This window comes from Aspergillus udagawae, assembly GCF_001078395.1.
Source record: "Aspergillus udagawae IFM 46973 DNA, scaffold_9, whole genome shotgun sequence".
Lineage (NCBI taxonomy): Eukaryota > Fungi > Ascomycota > Eurotiomycetes > Eurotiales > Aspergillaceae > Aspergillus > Aspergillus udagawae.
Window position 1 is genome coordinate 518,953 of NW_025091272.1, and position 17,054 is coordinate 536,006.

Here is a 17,054-nt window from a genome sequence, read left to right on the forward strand (position 1 = left end):
GATGAAGAAGAATATCAGATATCCAAAATCAATTCACGGTGTTTTCACAGCGTCGTGAATGGGATGTGGTTAGGAGGAGAAGAATGCCATAATAGAAAATGTTGTTGCTGCTAATGCTAAAGTCATGTGCTCTCAAGTACTTGTGTTACCTTGTATAGCAGAGAGGAGAGAGAGCAGCCAATTCATCAACAATCTTAGCGGAGAATGAAGTTTAATAAATTAATGATGACTTGTTATCCTCTCTGATCATCCTCTCTGGATTATATCTATCTACCTTGTGATCAATCCTCCACCCCATGTACTTAGCCTCACAGAAAAAACCAGGAGGCTGGTAAAAGTGATCAAATGCTACTGCTGGCTTAGCGTGCATTTGTGGAAGCTCGTCGATTCTTCCGTGGACATGACAGAAGTACTGGCGGTTAGCTATAATTCTGACGCAGGTAGAGTCACTTTATCTACGAAGTCCTCGAGATGAAGAGCCTAGACAGGTCCGACGTTGTCACTTTACTATGGATAAAACAGCAGGTATTCCATCTTCCATTGCATGAAAATAAGGACACATCTGCAAGTGACAGACGATCTAGACTAACTACTATCTAGATAGTGCTTGACAGCAGTTGAAGCATTGACTATTGGCGAATCACCCACTGGTCCAAGCGCCCGCAATCGAGTCCGAAGTCGACACGTACCCGATCCTGTGGTTCCGATGGGTGAACCCAAGGGTTTGGAATGGAGCACGGCATTGTTATAGTACTCAGATCAGACCGACATTTCGAATCGGAATAAACTATTCCCTGGGCCCTCTTGATCCTCAGTCTGCTCTTTAGCTTGTGGTCCCGTCTCCACCGTCCGCCGAAGTTGATGCCGGACCATCCTCAACACTGAGACTAAGTTGGTCCAATATGAGATGTTGCTCTGCGTTGCAAATGGCTTCAGCCATTTCTAATTTCAGTTCAACTCTTGCTCGGAGAGCTTGATGATCTGTGGTGTAACAATCGCTGTGTGGTAATTGCGCGCCAACTCTCTCACGGTTGCGCGGATCATACGAGTGATTTTGCCCTCCGTCTTTTCCAATATGTTGAATAGCTCTTCAGACACTCGTTGGGCACTCTTTTCCATGATTTGCGCCCCAAGCGCTTCAGATAGTCGTCTGCGACAGCGACACGAGCAGCGTTCGAGTCATACAGGCCAGGAAGATCCACCAGGACCGCGCCAGTTGCTAGCGCCTGGGCTTTGACGTACAGACGGACTGTCTTGATAAGCGGCAAGAGACCTGCGTCTTTTCGAGCTGTTCCGCTATTGCTGTCAATGTAGGGCTTGAGCTTGTCTGCAAAGATCCGAGGGTCATCTTCCTCGATGAAGAGCGAGGATCCAAGCAGGTTCGCGAGGCGCGGATGGCCAAGCAGCCTATCCATCGTGGTATCTGCGAGATTCCCGTTATTCAGTTCAGGGTACACAGCGTTGATCTTCTCCCTGGTAGTCTTGATGGCGTTTATATCCGGATTCTCGTCCAGCATCTCATGGCGCAGGATCTCCAGCTCTCTCTTCCACTCATTAGGCTGGATAAACTGAAAAGCTTCCGCTTTGTATCGCCGAGGGCCATCATTATAAGCGACCTCGGTGGCAACCGCCATGGCCGCACGCATACAGTTCGTCGCCAGCATCCCCTCCTCATCAATGATCTCATTGATAAGGGATGATTTGCCCGCGCCCGTGACCCCGAGCACCCCAATCACGACTTTCGGTTTTCTAGCAGATTAAAGCAGTTCACTGATAGCGTCCCGCCAATTCGTATCTCCAGTCGACACATGGGACTGGTTGAAAACCCCGAGGAGCTCGCTGAACACAGCCTTACCTTTCTCTACGGCCGCTTCCAGAGCAAAAACTGGCATGGCCATGTCGTTACGAGCCTGGCATTCTCCTCTCTGCTCCACGTGGCCATCGGCTCTCTCATCGGCATCTTTGACACTCAGTGTTTCGTAGCACATGGTCAGTTCCGAAGGAAATGTGGACTCCATTCCTACGGATCGACAGTCAGATCAGTCTGGGAACGAGCTGGTAGCAGAAGGCCTACCTTCGTGCTGATTCTGCTCATGATGACCATGCTGGGCGCTTTGTTCAGCTGGAACATGGAACTCTGCTTGCTGCAGCTGCATACTGCCAGTGGTATTAGAGTCCATAATGTTGTAGATGTATCCTGTAGATGTTGATGTAGATGCAGGTGAGATAGGGTTATAGAGTGCACGTGCTTCAGCAGATAAAATAGGTTAGTTTGATATAGAGGGTAGTAACACTTGTTCTCATGCATTATGATTCATCTCTTCTTTATCTAACGAATTGAAACATGAGGGGTAGTATAAGTAGTGACTACCATAGGTAGTGCTAAGGAGTTCCATAAAGAATGGACAGTGAATGGCGAACTCTTTATGGGAGTGAAGTTAGTGAATATTGAGATTCATCAGGTTTGCACCAGGCTGTAGATTACCTATGGATGCCCGTGTCTGGAGGTGACCAGAATACCATGCTTCTGTCTAGTAGTATCATCTAGGGTTGTCAGTATGGAGCGATTGCACGGTGAGTCCATTTCACTTTAGTCTCTTCCTGCAGCCAGTCCTTCTTTCTTAGATCCTAGCATGTCTGTTCCCTTGACAATACCTCGGTCTTCTCGCGACTTGTGTGCTTTCAATTGAATAGGGACTGCCTAGCTTAGGAAGTTCGACCTTTTTGGTACTTCGACGGTAGCGGACATGCTGCTTTTTACTTGTTTGCCCTCCCAGTAATCTTCAGAAGGATAATGAATGGATTTTATCACAGCTATTTCTCTCAATCCCTGGACCTTCTGGACATAGACATGCCACCCGGGTATGGTCCGGTATATTATTGTAAGACGGTTGATGTTGATTCTTCTCTAGAGATAGACTCATGAATGACATAATCTGCAGGTACCAGTCCAGGTTGTTGTGACCACTACTCCGTACAAGCCAAGAACTTCGCCGGACACACAACGACGTCATCCTTGAACCTTTTCTTCATCTACCACAGCATATAGAGAGGTAAATGATGTTAGACTAGTTCTGTCTTCGTCGATTATTGTATAACATTACACTTTCTCTCTTCAAGTTCCAGTTCCGTCTTGCACAGAGAAATTAAAAAAGATTTCGACCGCAAGACACATACACCGGCAGAATGGCCTCACGAGAGCGATCACCCCGTTCAATTGCATCTACCACCACAATGCGGTCTCCAACGACGGCTCTTCTTATCTATCCAGTGACCTTACTTGTGGGATCGCTCTTTTCCATCCTTTCTCCCACAGCCCGAGGCTCCCGGCAAACCCATCACGCGCGTCCCGTTTCACTGGCCCCCTCCATCGCCGCCAACGTGAACCTTTCCCCCCCAAACCCTGTCAACTACTTCGCTCGCAAGGACAACATCTTCAATCTCTACTTTGTCAAGGCTGGCTGGGTCTGGACCACGCTCGCGTTCGTCTCCCTGCTCGTCTCCCAACCCGCCTACACTGCTACTTCCACACACCAACCGCGGCGACTCGCCCAGGCCGCCCTCCGATACAGCCTGGCCACGCTGGTGTGGTACCTAACGACACAATGGTTCTTTGGGCCCCCAATTATCGACCGCAGTTTTGTGATTACGGGCGGGAAATGCGAGCGCATTGTGGCGGAGACACCGACGAATCCGGCGATGGCTGTTGCGCAGGAGGGGTCTGTTTCTGCGGGACTAGAGAAGTTGTTTACGGCAGCGGCTTGTAAGGCGGCTGGGGGTTCGTGGGCCGGGGGCCATGATGTGAGTGGGCATGTGTTTATGCTTGTGCTTGCGACGTCGATGCTGGTTTTTGAGGCTGTCGGGGCGATGAGGGCTGTTTCTGTGGGTGTTGAGGATAATAAGAAGATGGATGGGGAGGTTTCTGGTCAGAGTGAGGCTGAGAAGGTACAAGTTCAGAGTGAGGAGGAAGGTGACTGGATGCGGACTTGGTCTTTACGGTTGGTAGGGGCTGTTGTGGGTTTGGGATGGTGGATGCTGTTTATGACCTCGATTTGGTTCCACACGTGGTTGGAAAAGGTATGTTTTCTTATCCGGGAAGAGAGGTCATGCATTGCTAATGGCGTAGTGGTCTGGGCTGTTGATTGCTCTTGGGACGGTCTACGTTGTATACATCTTGCCGTTGAGTGTGCCGTCCTGGAGGGATATCGTTGGAATTCCTGGAATATAAGAATGGCAACACGTATGCATGATAGACTTGGTGTACGAGTAGGGGCCTTTTTTTCCAGTTCATTCTGTGCATCGGTATATATACTCTGAATGCAACCGTGTATACATCGCTAGTTTTTGCCTTACCTACTTTCTGGACACTCCGGCTCAGGACCCAGATACCCGCTGCGAAAGGCTGCACCTGCTGTCAGTTTCTTCTTGTTCTTTCTGGCTGTTGTTACTCACCTCCAGGAATTAACGCTGCGGCATACATGATCCGAGTGATGGGCCGCAGGTCGTCTGGCGTCACGTCTGTCGCGAGAGACAGCTCCATGTACGGATCCCAGGCCGCGATGATGGCATCGGCGTACACCTTGAGGTCGACCGCGCGATCCTTCTCGGTGGTCTGTTCCGCCTGACACTGGATGCCCATACACGTCCCGAACTCGCGGAACGCTAGCCGGTACTTGATATTGCGTTCGAGGTAGCGGTTGATCTCAAACAGATCATCTGTGTCCATCAGCATTCATTTTCCAGCCGACGTGAAAACAAGCAGGGAATACAAATCTGCTCAAAGCACCGCCCCGCCAACCTCGCCGCCCAATCCTCCTTCTCCGAGAACCAATGCGCCGTCCACAGCGTCATCCCCAGGTCCAGCGGATCACTCGACACAAAATGCTGCCCCTTCCGCTCCATGACCCGCTTGTAGTCGGCAATCTCCTCGGCCAGCACCGCCCGTCCACCCGCCTGCATCGCCGCCCCCTGCAGCAACCGGAACACCACATACCCGTCGATGGGATCCAGATTCCCCTCGGAAGCCACCAGCGGCGCCGACAAATCCATCGCCATCTTCCAGACCATCCGCGGCCGTGTAGACTCGCGATGCACAAAGAACCGCGGGTGGATCGCCTTGGCCAGCGCCACCGCCTGCTCGTTGTACGCCGGGTCCCCCGTCGCCAGCGACAGCCGGTTCAGCGCAAACATCCACACCGTCAGGTAGTGGTGGTACTGGCCGTCCGCGTCCGGGCCACGCTCGTCTATCTTCCCGATGCGCAACCCGCCGCCGAGCGGATTCTCCTCCGTCGCTCCGGGCAGCCGCGCCCTGCCGTCGCGCGTGGAGCCCAGGACCTCGTGCACCGTCTCCACGACGCGCCGCGCTAGCACCAGGTACCGATCGTCTGGGGCTTGGGCCGCGTTAGCCAGCGACTTCTCGTATTCGCGGTGCATGGTTATTAGGGAGAGGACGCCGAAGGCGTCGGTCCACAGGTAGCGGCCGCGGTGGCCGCCGGAGTTCGGGGGCGGGGTCCAGGCGTAGGGGTCTGGGATGGAGGAGAAGCTGCCGTACAGGGATTCAACGGCTTGTTGGAAGCGGTCGAGGCGCGGGGAGGGGCTGCTTGTGGGTGTGGCCATTGTGAGGGTACGGTTTTTTATTGTCAATACTCTAGCTGATAGGGATCTAAATCTGGGCAAGACTCTGCGGAGATTATTCATTGCTTATTTGCGAGAGATTTCGATTCTCATCTTTGGGGCTACACGATATAATAATGCGTTTGTTGAGGTTCATGGTACGATATGCTGTGGTGAAGTCATGATGATAGTAGAGTTGACGAGGAGGTGATTTCATTCGCCGCTGGCCACCACTAGTATTAATATTGGAGTATTTAGTAGTCGAGGCGCATATCGACTCCTTGCCATCGACAATGACTTGATTCATGAAGTCTGTTCGACGATTCTTTACTCGCTCTCGGCCTATGGCGCAACTCCAGCAACTTTTCACCCAGGCAGCCCGCCCGCTGCCCCCCATCTCGGACCCCAGCTTCGGCTCACATTTTGATGACTTTGGAAGTTACAAGGTCGTGCTACTAGGCGACGGCAGCCATGGCACGTCGGAGTTCTACACCGCGCGCGCGGAGATAACCAAGCGGCTCATCGAGCACCATGGCTACACAATAGTGGCCCTCGAGGCGGACTGGCCCGACGCCGAGGCCATCGATCGCTACGTCCGCCAGCGTCCCGGCCCCAAGGCGGGCATTGGCGGTAAGGCCCGCGACCTCGAGCCCTTCAACCGGTTTCCCACCTGGATGTGGCGCAACCGCGAGATGCAGGATCTCGTCGAGTGGATGCGCGACCGCAACTCCAAACTGCCCGACGAGAAGAAGGCCGGTATCTACGGCTTGGATCTCTACAGCATGGGCGCGTCGATCCACGCCGTCATCGATTACCTGGACCGGGTGGATCCACCCGCGGGCAAGGAGGCTCGCCGCCGGTACGGCTGCCTCCAGCCCTGGGTGGACGATCCTTCCGCGTACGGGCTGGCCGCGCTCCGGGGGATGAAGGACTGCGAGGGCGCGGTGGTGCAGATGCTGCGCGACCTGCTGGAAAAGCGGCTGCAATACGCGCAACACGATGTGCACGACGGGGATGAGTTCCACAGCAGCGAGCAGAACGCGTTTGTCGTTCGCGATGCAGAGCGGTACTACAAGGCCATGTACTACAGTTCCGCCTCCTCATGGACGCTGCGCGACACGCACATGTTTGATACGCTGCGACGACTGTTCCGGCACAAGCCCACAGACGCCAAGGCCATCGTCTGGGCGCACAACTCGCACTGCGGCGATGCGCGCTATACCAGCATGGGTACGCGCCGCAACGAGGTCAATATCGGCCAGCTGATCCGAGAAAACTTTGGCCGCGAGAATGTCGCAATCCTCGGATGTGGCACGCATACCGGCACCGTGGCCGCCGCCCAAGACTGGGACGACGATATGGAGGTGATGAAGGTGCGGCCGTCTCGTGATGATAGCTGGGAGATCATCGCCCACGATACGGGGATCCCGAGTTTTGTGATTGATCTGCGCAAGGAACACCTCGATCCTGCTTTGCGTACGGCGATGGCCGCTGAAAATACCCGCCTGGAGCGGTTCATTGGGGTCATATATCGGCCGGGCACAGAGCGCGCCTCTCACTACTCGCAGGCGTATCTCCACAATCAATTTGATGCGTATATCTGGTTCGACGTTACTGAAGCCGTCAAGGCACTGGAGAGGGTGCAACCAAAAACTCCTTTGGGACAGGATGAGACCTATCCATTTGGCCTATAGTGTATCTAATCAGACTGTTAGTAGTGTTGTTAGTGATCCACAGAGGTCGAATGATTGTATAAGAGCCGAATATCGTTATGATCGACTGATTCTTGCATTATGTCATGTCATGCTATGACAGATGGTGGCAATATTGATGATGTGTACTAGACAGTGGTGGTGGGAGAAACTAGCAACTGACGTCAAAAAAAGAGCTCACCGCCCGCGTCTTGTTGTTTTGTTTACACTCTCGCTTCCAGAATAGCTTCATCTCCCTTGCGCCCTCAGCTATCCATCCCTTTCCTCGATACGTATCCTCCTTACTTACCTTTTGGTCCTGTTGTCATTCTTTTAAGCATTGTATCTATCGCGGATTTCTGTTGGATCTACCTTCTTTATATCCACAATCATGGCGGTTCGCCGTTCCGCCCGCCTCAGAAGCCAAAAGGCGTCATCCGAGGTGGGATCCCCTCTTAGCAATTGCATATGCGACGCGCCTGAAGCTATCAAAAACGTCTACCAGCGGCCTCTGAAGCTAGAGTGTCCTTACATCTCAATAGTACTGACAACCCTCGCTTCTCACTGTAGGAACCGCAGTCTCAGTCTGAGACACTCAATGAGAACGCCAACGACAATCACGACCAAAACTCCGCAAACAAAGACGGGAGCAAGAAGAGAAAGAAGCTTCCCGCCGTGATGGAACGCGACGAAGGCCGTGATGTCGAATCTCATACCGCCACTAAAACGCCCACCAAATCAATCCAGACTCCGACCAAGCCATCCAGTGTCAAAACACCCGTCCCCTCCAGTGCGAAGAAATCGATCGGTGCAAAAACCCCAACCAGCGCCATAACCCGCCCATCCCATGACGAGATGCATCCGAGCAAGGTCCATCAGAGTACCACGAAGCAAGCGGACTCGGGTCTGATCCTTGGTTTCAACCCTGTCAAGAAAGATGCCAATGGAAACGTGGTGAGGGAAACCGTGGCCCATGATACTCCCAGCAAAGCCAAGGCCTCCCCCTCGAGCCAGTACGGCACTCCCGGTTTCGAATTCAAATTTGCCTGCCAAGAGTCTCAGCTCAGCGATGAGGCAAAAAAACTCATGGAGAGCGTGCGTGAGGATGTCGCCAAGATCAAGGCCCAAATGGTTCTGGAAAAGGATAAGCAACATGCTGCGGACCGTGGCGCTGAAGGGCTAAATGGTAGAGACCGCCGCATTGCACAGCCCAAGGGCAAGGCCGGCCGCTTCAGCAGCGCTCATATGGCGGAGTTCAAGAAGATGGACTCCATCGCTAACCATCCCTCCGCGTTCCGTGCTACGCCAGGCCGCTTCCAGCCAGTTGGGACGACACTGAAGCGAACCAACTCGAAAGCGGGCTTTGATGAAGCTGAGTCAAGGCGTCAGTCGCCTCCCAAGTCGACGGCGAAGCCTTCTCCTGCCCCAGCCGCGCCAAGTGCGAAACGTGTCAAGCATGACAAGACTGACGACGTTTCGACTCGCCGTCCCACCACCGAGGCAGATCAGACCCCCAAGTCGACTCTTCCGCGTCCTAGATCTACTGTTCGCAGTTCCTTGATGACCCCCACGCGGGCCTCTGCTGCACGCACCTCATCCGTCAGCCTCAAACCACCTCGGACCAGCATGATCCCTTCGCTGACACGATCTCCCGTCTCGAAGCCTGCTGGCATCCCACGCACACCCCAGACCGATTTCAACCCACGTATCAAGAGCAACTTGCCCACACTGGGCGGTCTCAAATCCATCCTCCGCCGCCATCAGCCCTTATTCTCCCGCGATCCTGCGAAGATCGCTGCAGGCACTCATGTTGCTGCTCCGGACTTCACATCCAACTTTCTTCTCGGCGCGTCTCGTGAGCCTTCAGTGTCCGAAGAGCCTGCTCCGACGCCTTCGCCCAAGAAGCGGGTCGAGTTTACTCCCACCACCAAGTCTCCAGCCCCCAAAGTTGACAGCGAGCTGGACCAGCCCTCTCCTTCTCCGTGTAAGGTCACAGTGTCTGTTTCCCATACCTCGTCGGACATTGTGTATCCCACCTTGCCTGTCCTGACACCGGAGAAGACCTCGGCCGCTTCTATCAGATCAGGTCAGGAGGGCACTCCAACCATCCGTCATGTCCGCCTATCGAATGTCAACGCTCAGTCGACCGCTCTTCCCGATGTTGCAGGTATGCCGCATGGAATTGGAAATAAGAAGGCCACCACCTTACCTGACATTGCTGGTGTGCCCCATGGCATTGGTAACAAGAAGAGACACCGCGAGGCGACTGATGACGAAGTGGATACCGAGAATGTGCCTCCTGCAGATTCCACTTCAGATGCTCGCAGCGCTAAGAGACTCAAGTTCAGCGCTCCATCTCCGGCAAAGACTCCTGCGACCATCAGCCCTATCAAGGCCCGTACTCACACCCCTGTCCGCACTTCCTCGATCTCCAGCCGTACGGGTACACCCGCCAGCGCCAGAGCGAAGAGCCGAGGCGTTCTCAGCATCAGTCGCCTGAACATGCTAGCTCAGCCCAAGCACCGTCGTTGAGCGATGACTGCATGTATCCTGTTTAACGAATGTTCTAATCCTGCATAGATGGCCATGCTCATTTACCCCTTTGAAACCTCTACAGTGGTTACGATCGTACAGTCGCATTGCTGTCTAGTGTATCTATGTTTCTTATTCAACGGTCTGCTTTTTTGTCCCTCTTCGTTTCATATGAGGCGCTTGGATTGCGTTTGACTGGGACTACGAACCGGCGTATGACGGTGTCTGTTTGTTTCTTTTCTACGAATTTTTCTGGATGTGGCTGATTGATTGATTGAAAGTGTGATAGCCACCAACTCACCCTCACTGTTTCTTCTTCCTTTTTGTCTGTACGGGTACCAGAATGGAATTCCTGAGTTCAAGGTCTACGGACTGATACCATTGACTCCTTTGCTCTATCTAGTCCGTCAAAGTAGGAAAAGATGAACCATAATGCGATCATAAACCCATAAAGATGCTGTATATGTACAGAAGAGTTTTGATGTAAGAGTACAGGGAATTAGAAAGCTCTAGATAAGGGACAGAAAAAGGGACAAATCATCATAGTGAAACAAACAGAAAAGGAAAAAGAGAGAAGAGTTCACTTCAGTCCCATGCGTCGTGTCTATCCTCCATGTCTCGTGTCTCGTCTCGTCTTAAGGTACCCGGACCCTCCAAAGCAAGCCAGACCAACGCCAGTAGAAAGAAATAACAGGGGAAAAGCCAAAGCCAAAGCCAAAGCCCGCTCAAACCGGCCGCAACCCGAAAGACGACAGATAGGAGTGAAAATGCAAGGCCACAAACTTTGACAGCAATTATGGGCCGATCAGCCCTTCATGGTAGCCAGGAAAGAGTCGAGATTGTACTCCTCCTGGTACTGGCGGTCGTCCCAGAGTTCGCCGAGGTCGTCGAGCCAGCCCTTCTTGCCCTTCTCCTTGACGTTGCCGTCGATGTCGACCATGTCGACTTCGTTGCCGGCCGCTTCGCTGGGCTTCTCAGCCGTTTCGGCCGTTTCGCCTAGGTTGAAGAGGTCAAGGAGTTGGTCTGTGTCCATTGTGCCGAGGCCGGCGTTTTGCTGGTTGACCACTGTGGAGGCGACGTCGATCTTAAATCGTTGCAGACTAGAACAAATTGGTTAGTTACGAGCAGCTTCTTTGTGGCGGTGGATGGGGACTTGGACTTACTTCAGGATCTTCTCCTCCAGGGTGCCGCGAGTGATCAACCGGTAGACGTTGACGACCTTCTTTTGGCCAATACGATGGGCGCGGTCCATGGCTTGGATGTCCTTCTGCGGGTTCCAGTCGTGCTCCACGAAGATGACCGTGTCGGCGCCGGTCAGGTTCAGACCGAGACCACCGACGCTGGTCGTCAGAAGCAACACATCGTAGCTGGGATCCGTGTTAAACCGGTTGACAATGTCCTGACGCTTGGTAGCTTCCACGCTGCCGTCGAGACGGAGGAATTGAACGGACGGGAGCAGCCTCTTGAACACTTCGCTCTGCACGATATCCAGCATCTCCTTCATCTGGCAGAAGATTAGGGCGCGGTGGGGACTGACATAGCTGGCGCCGCTCAGATCGCCCTCGCTTGGCGGGTCAACACCAATACCGCAGTCGATGAGCAGGTCGCGCAATGCGCTGAGCTTAGGCGCATGGGCAACGTCCCGAATGTTGGAATGCTTGGCAGTAAGGTATTGTTGAACCTCGTCGTACTGTTTGTGACCTTCCTTGACGACAAGCGCGGGGGAGTTGCAGAGACGACGCATGTACTGCAAGGCTTGGAAGATGTGCTCCTTGTCGGACTTCTCGGTGCTTCCCACCTTGTCCTGGAGAGCCTTTTGCTCTTTCTTGGTGAAATCCTCAAACAGTTTCCTCTGGAGCTCGCTGGGGTCGCAGTAGTAGTTTTGGATGATCTTCGGCGGAAGGTCATTCAAGACTTCCTCCTTGAGGCGACGTAGCAAGAAGGGAAGAACCTGCTTGTGCAGGGCTTCAATAGCCAAAGCTCCCGCTTCCTGTTCCTTGGAAGACGACTTGCTGAAGCGGCTGGCCGCGATAGGCTTGGCAAATCTATCCAAAAAGACTTTCTCCGTGCCAAGGAAACCCGGCATAAGGAAGTCAAAGAGAGACCACAGCTCCAACACATTGTTCTGGATAGGAGTTCCCGAAAGGATCAGACGGTGGTTGCTAAGCAAACGCTTGACTGCGATCGTGGCCTTGGCCTTGGGGTTCTTGATAAGGTGGCCCTCATCCAGAACACAGTAGTTCCAATTGATCGGATTGAGAACCTCGTTGTCGTTGCGGCAAATATCATAGGATGTCACGACAATGTCAGCGTCAGGAAGAGCGCTTTGCAGCCTTGACCGCTCTGCAGGTGGACCGACGTAAGCGACGCAGTTGAGAAATGGGGCATATTGCTTCAGTTCTTGTTGCCAATGTCCGGACAGAGACGGCGGGCAAACGATCAGAGAAGGAAGCTTCCGGACCTCAGGCTTCTGAGTCCGAGCGAACTCTTCCGCCCGCAGGTGGTGGTCACTGGCGACAATGCAAATGGTCTGCAGAGTTTTACCCAGGCCCATGTCGTCGCAGAGAACGCCATGAAGGTTGTAGCGATTGAGAAAGGCGAGCCAGTTAACACCTTCTTGCTGATAAGGTCGAAGCTCCGCTTTGATGGCCACGGGAATCTTAAATTCTTCGACTTTTCGTACATCCAACATCTGGGCCATGAACTGCCTCTCCCGGTCACGTCCCTTGAGCAGTTCTTCTGACAGACCAGGTGGGTCAGGGATTCCAGCTTCCAACGGAACCAGTTTCACCAAGGTTGCGAAAGACGTTGTAGCCAACAGCCTGACTTCGTTGTCCGAATCACTCATCCGACCAAGGACAGGAACGACGAGAAAGATGACATAAGGCAGAATGCCGTCCTCCATCACATGAATAAGATGATAGATGCACTCGACGGTGCCTTGACGGTGGTGGACATCCAGAGCATTGTTGATCATAGGCAGGACCTTCTCAACCAGCATGGTCATGCCTTCGACGGTAATGACGCTGCAGATAGTGGCGAAACACTTGGCAGCTGCATATCGGATGACAGAAAGCTTGCATTGAAGCGCCTTAACTACAAGCGGCATGAGATCAACGACCCATGGGTGAAGCCCCGAGTGAAATTTGGGAAGGATGGCACGCAACGTGGACAATCCATCCACAACTTCCTGGCCAAGGTCGTTTTCGGGATCACGAATGTTCGCCGGAAGTTCGTCGCCGGCAAGAGCTTCTTTCAATGGTCGTTCTATCAAAGCAGCGAGGTTAGGGACCTTGTCCATGAGCTCGGAACCAAACTTGATGGCCAACTGCTCGAGAGCTTCTTTCGCGCCACGACGCATGATTCGAGCCTCCTTGGCCTCTTGCTCGAACTTGGCGGCATCTGGATGATCGCGCCTGTCCTCTTCTTTACGGAGCGACAGTATAGACTTCTCGAGAGTCGCATTGTGGTGAAACTCGGGGGTCTCGGAAGTATCCACGCAGCAGTACTTGACAAGATTACCGATAACTTTGTCGACGGGTCCTCGCTTCGTGGAAGTGGTGTAGTACTCAACGAGGGCGGCAATAGCAGTGGCAGAGCGCTGCTGCAGTTCCGCGTTCTCCTCTTTCTTTATGCTATCCATCATTCCCTTGATAATATGGCTTGGTTTCTTCGGAATGTCGCCTAAAGCAACCAGTGCGCCTGCAGCGGCAGCCCGAACACGCAAGTCCCTTTGCTCTCTGACATTCCTGGCCTCGTTGATGGCGTTCTCAGCCGTTGCGCGAGTATCGTTGAGGACCTGGAGAGCGGTAATGCGCTGAGCCGGAGTAAGGCTCTTCTTGAGTCGCTCAAAGTCTGGGCCAATGACCTTCTCGGCGTCAGACAGCGAGAACGCATTAGGTCCAGCCTCGGCATCACCCTGAACGATGACGGCGAGGACGGGCAATCTTGAGCCAGGAACATGTGCGTGGTCGCGGAATGTGTTCAAAAGGGAGTGACACTGTGCGCGGGCGACTTGAAGGTAGCAAGCAATGTCACCATACCACAAAGGACGCTCTCCTTCGATGATTGGGCGCAGTTGCTCACATAAGGTAGAGGTATACCTGCCACTAGGTCCAGAGAGCTTGGCATACTCCTCCACTATCATGGCCGAAGAGAGCTGGGACGTCGAGGCCGAATGGTTGAGTCCTTCCAAGATAGATTGCCATAAACTCGGGAGTTGGTTCTTGTCCCAGAAAAATAGGAACTGGCCGAGAGCTCTTGCGGCGTACATCTTCGACCTCAGCATGGTATCCGCACCCACAAGGTCAATGTCGCCTTGGAGCATGTGCCCGTCGACATTGTGGGCGGAAGGTGGTGGCGCTTCTTTCTTCTCGGACTTACGCCGACGACCTTTTGTTCCCTCAGGCGTGTTACTAGAGGGAGATGACCTGGCAGGAGCCGCAGCGCTTGACGGAAAAGGCAGACCCGACGGTTTGATAAACAAAGAAGCGTCCATGGGAATCGGATATCGCGGAACACCGAAAGGACCCATACTTAGAGTGATAAGGGGTCTAATGTGACTAAGGAGATCGCTTTCTGGCTTGAAGGAACCGCGAGTCTCCAGAGATTTTAGCAGCTCTGACCAAACCTGAAGAGACTGCTTCAAAACGCCCTCGTTCCGCTCCACTAGCAGATTCTGGAAGATCAAACGCACTGTCTTTCCGTCAACCCACTCATCGGTGCCTTCGCCCTCGAGTTGCAAGAATGTCATAAGGGCTCGAAGAACCGCGGAACGGACGCTAGTGATTGTATGTCGCAGAAACGGGTAGAGGCGAGGAACGAGTTTACCAAACGACGATTCCGGATTGACCGCTGCATTGGCCTTCATCGCGTCGAGGACCTCTCGGAATGTACACAGTTTCGCCAAAAGGTCCATGACAGAACCTGTACTGGCACTGAGATCATCCTGCAAGTTCGAAAGGCAATCCCAAACGATGGTCATCAGGGTGCCCAGAGTACTTTGACGGGTTTTGACAAATTCTTCTGCAATGGGGACGAGCGTTGCCGCGCTCACGGCACGGACGTCGTCATCGTAATCCCCTAAGCCCTTCATGACAGCCTCGAGCACGCCATCCATGAGCTTGGAATCCTTGACGAGCAGATCCTTTCGAACTGCTACTAGATACCTGAGGCCGATCATGCCACCGTGGCAGACTTCCCAGATGGGTCGTTCCAGGCCGAGATCAGTCTGCATAATGATTCTATAGAGACACTTGTAGACAGAAATGACCGACCGTGATGGGAGTTGAGAAAGGAGTGCACCTAGCGTCTGACCGACGGTCTCTCGGATGGGAGCTACGACGTTATCTGAGATGTAGTCACCAAAGCGATCGAGCATGAGCACACACAGGAGACGGCACGCAAGGTCGTCCAACCACTTGCGATTTAATATATCATTCTCAGCCCTGCTCTTCCCCTGCACACGACCAGCACCGGCACCCTGGACGCGGATGACCTCACGTAAAGCCATCGCAGCACCATGACGGATCTCCCAGTTGGGGTCGAAGAGATCGACCATGAGGATGTCGCACATGAGCTCGAAAGGCCAGTTCGGATTGGGGCCTTCTTCTGTGGGCTCTGGCTGGAGTAATGGATTTTCCGCAACCGGCGCTCCTTTAAATTCCGAGACAATCTTCGAATCATCATCGCCGGCGGGTCGCTCTAACGAGAAATAATCTGGCTTGGAATCGCCGTTGGGCTCGTCTCCATTTTCTGGTTTGATGGGATAAGGTGTGGCAACTGAAGGTGTTGTCACGTTCTCCGACGCTCTCCGCGAGGACAGGTCAACCACACGCACTTTATTGGCCCCCATTCTGGCACTTTGCTTGTTCTTTCGCTTCAGCTGATTGAGCTGCCGTTTGCTTAAGCCGGACTCCTCTCCATTCGCGGGTTCGATCGGCGACGCCAGAGGCTGGAAAGTGCCTTGAATGCTGTGCTCGCGCGGTGCAACGAAGGATGGCTCTTCCTTCACAACCGGTTTCGAAACCAGGTCGTTGTCATTGATTAGGTCCTCTTCGATGTACTCCCCTGCGAGACCCAAGCGGGAGGTCAAGGTCTTCTTTTGGTGCTGCAGTCGGGAAGCAGGATCCATAGCGGCGAGAGAATACTCATATTCCTTGCCTGCACTGCCGAGTAGTCTCTTTCCATATTTCAGGATAGAGGAGAGATCGAGACGTTCCAGTTGGAGCAGCGAATCGTCCGTCGGGAACAACAGCTCCTCTTCTGATTTGATGTCAACATCGAGATCATCATCCTCGGCCTTCTTGATCTCCTGGCCGTCATCCCGGTTAGGATCAAACGTGTCTGCATTGGCGACAATGAGACCGATTGCCTTGGCTGCAGCGGTTCTTGTGTCCCATGATTTGGATCGAAGATACGGTAGAATACGTCCGAGTAGATTAAATAATTCGTCTGGATGCTGCTTTTGCACATCTGCCAGTTGCTGGGCGGCAGTGTTTCTGATGAGAGGCGTACTGCCAGTCTCTAGTAATCTGCAAACGTAATTGGTCAGTTCTGGCAAGAAGAGGCTCACTGAGAGTAAACTCACGTGACAAGACGATCAAGTCTAAACGTAAACGGTTAGCGTCCATTTGTATACGGTACGGAAACGCCCGGATTATGACGGACACGATCACTTACCTGGAAGTCATGGTGGTTCGTCAACTTGGATGTAAGGGCAAAATATGATAAGAGATTAAATCAGGAAGAGCGAACTGTAATCGCGAAGGATTATGCGCGCAGGGTATAAAAGAATTTCCATAAGAAAACAATCAAGAAGAAAAGAAGATGACGAAGAGAATACCTCCCGAGACGCCAAAGTGAGGAAGTAGGCAGGTAACGGAGATCAAGGGAGGTATGGTAAAATACACGAGGTCGTTACACCCACGCCACAGCCATCGACGGAGAAGTGAATGGAGAAATTGAGGAACAGAGTATAATACTACTCAGATATGAAGTATGAATGAATGAAGGCGAATAGGAGAAAAGAAACAGAAATAATAAAAAAACAAACAGAGGTTACAGGACAGTGATGTTGTACTGCTTGCTTGCCTGCAAGTGTGGCTGTTCCGTAGGTATAGATGGAATCGGTATCAGTCGGGTGGCTCCTTAGGTAACCTGTCCTGTCCTGTTTCTGTTTCTGTCCGTCTTGGATCATCGACCTTTTTTTCTCCTCTC

The 17,054-nt window shown here is 53.0% G+C and overlaps 6 protein-coding genes across 6 annotated transcripts; 3 read left to right on the forward strand and 3 right to left on the reverse strand.

Annotated features, from left to right (window-relative positions):
* Positions 1–948: 948 nt before the first annotated feature.
* Positions 949–2,180, reverse strand: Aud_010426 (uncharacterized protein; the record flags this gene model as incomplete). The annotated part of the gene is made up of 4 exons (XM_043295269.1): positions 949–1,150; positions 1,186–1,738; positions 1,772–2,020; positions 2,075–2,180. The coding sequence occupies 4 exons, from the start codon at positions 2,178–2,180 to the stop codon at positions 949–951; spliced, it is 1,110 nt and encodes a 369-aa protein (XP_043151204.1).
* A 1,006-nt stretch (positions 2,181–3,186) lies between these two features.
* On the forward strand, positions 3,187–4,228 carry Aud_010427 (putative inositol phospholipid biosynthesis protein Scs3; the record flags this gene model as incomplete). Its single annotated transcript, XM_043295270.1, has 2 exons — positions 3,187–4,077; positions 4,127–4,228. The coding sequence occupies 2 exons, from the start codon at positions 3,187–3,189 to the stop codon at positions 4,226–4,228; spliced, it is 993 nt and encodes a 330-aa protein (XP_043151205.1).
* A 216-nt stretch (positions 4,229–4,444) lies between these two features.
* Positions 4,445–5,616, reverse strand: Aud_010428 (uncharacterized protein; the record flags this gene model as incomplete). The annotated part of the gene is made up of 2 exons (XM_043295271.1): positions 4,445–4,716; positions 4,770–5,616. 2 exons carry the CDS (start codon positions 5,614–5,616, stop codon positions 4,445–4,447), a joined length of 1,119 nt encoding a protein of 372 aa, XP_043151206.1.
* A 302-nt stretch (positions 5,617–5,918) lies between these two features.
* Aud_010429 (putative erythromycin esterase) lies at positions 5,919–7,307 on the forward strand (the record flags this gene model as incomplete). The annotated part of the gene is made up of 1 exon (XM_043295272.1): positions 5,919–7,307. The coding sequence occupies one exon, from the start codon at positions 5,919–5,921 to the stop codon at positions 7,305–7,307; it is 1,389 nt and encodes a 462-aa protein (XP_043151207.1).
* Positions 7,308–7,695: 388 nt separating this feature from the next.
* Aud_010430 (uncharacterized protein) lies at positions 7,696–9,836 on the forward strand (the record flags this gene model as incomplete). Its single annotated transcript, XM_043295273.1, has 2 exons — positions 7,696–7,746; positions 7,875–9,836. The coding sequence occupies 2 exons, from the start codon at positions 7,696–7,698 to the stop codon at positions 9,834–9,836; spliced, it is 2,013 nt and encodes a 670-aa protein (XP_043151208.1).
* An 805-nt stretch (positions 9,837–10,641) lies between these two features.
* Aud_010431 (DNA-binding ATPase) lies at positions 10,642–16,528 on the reverse strand (the record flags this gene model as incomplete). Its single annotated transcript, XM_043295274.1, has 4 exons — positions 10,642–10,936; positions 11,000–16,369; positions 16,426–16,443; positions 16,518–16,528. 4 exons carry the CDS (start codon positions 16,526–16,528, stop codon positions 10,642–10,644), a joined length of 5,694 nt encoding a protein of 1,897 aa, XP_043151209.1.
* Positions 16,529–17,054: the final 526 nt, after the last annotated feature.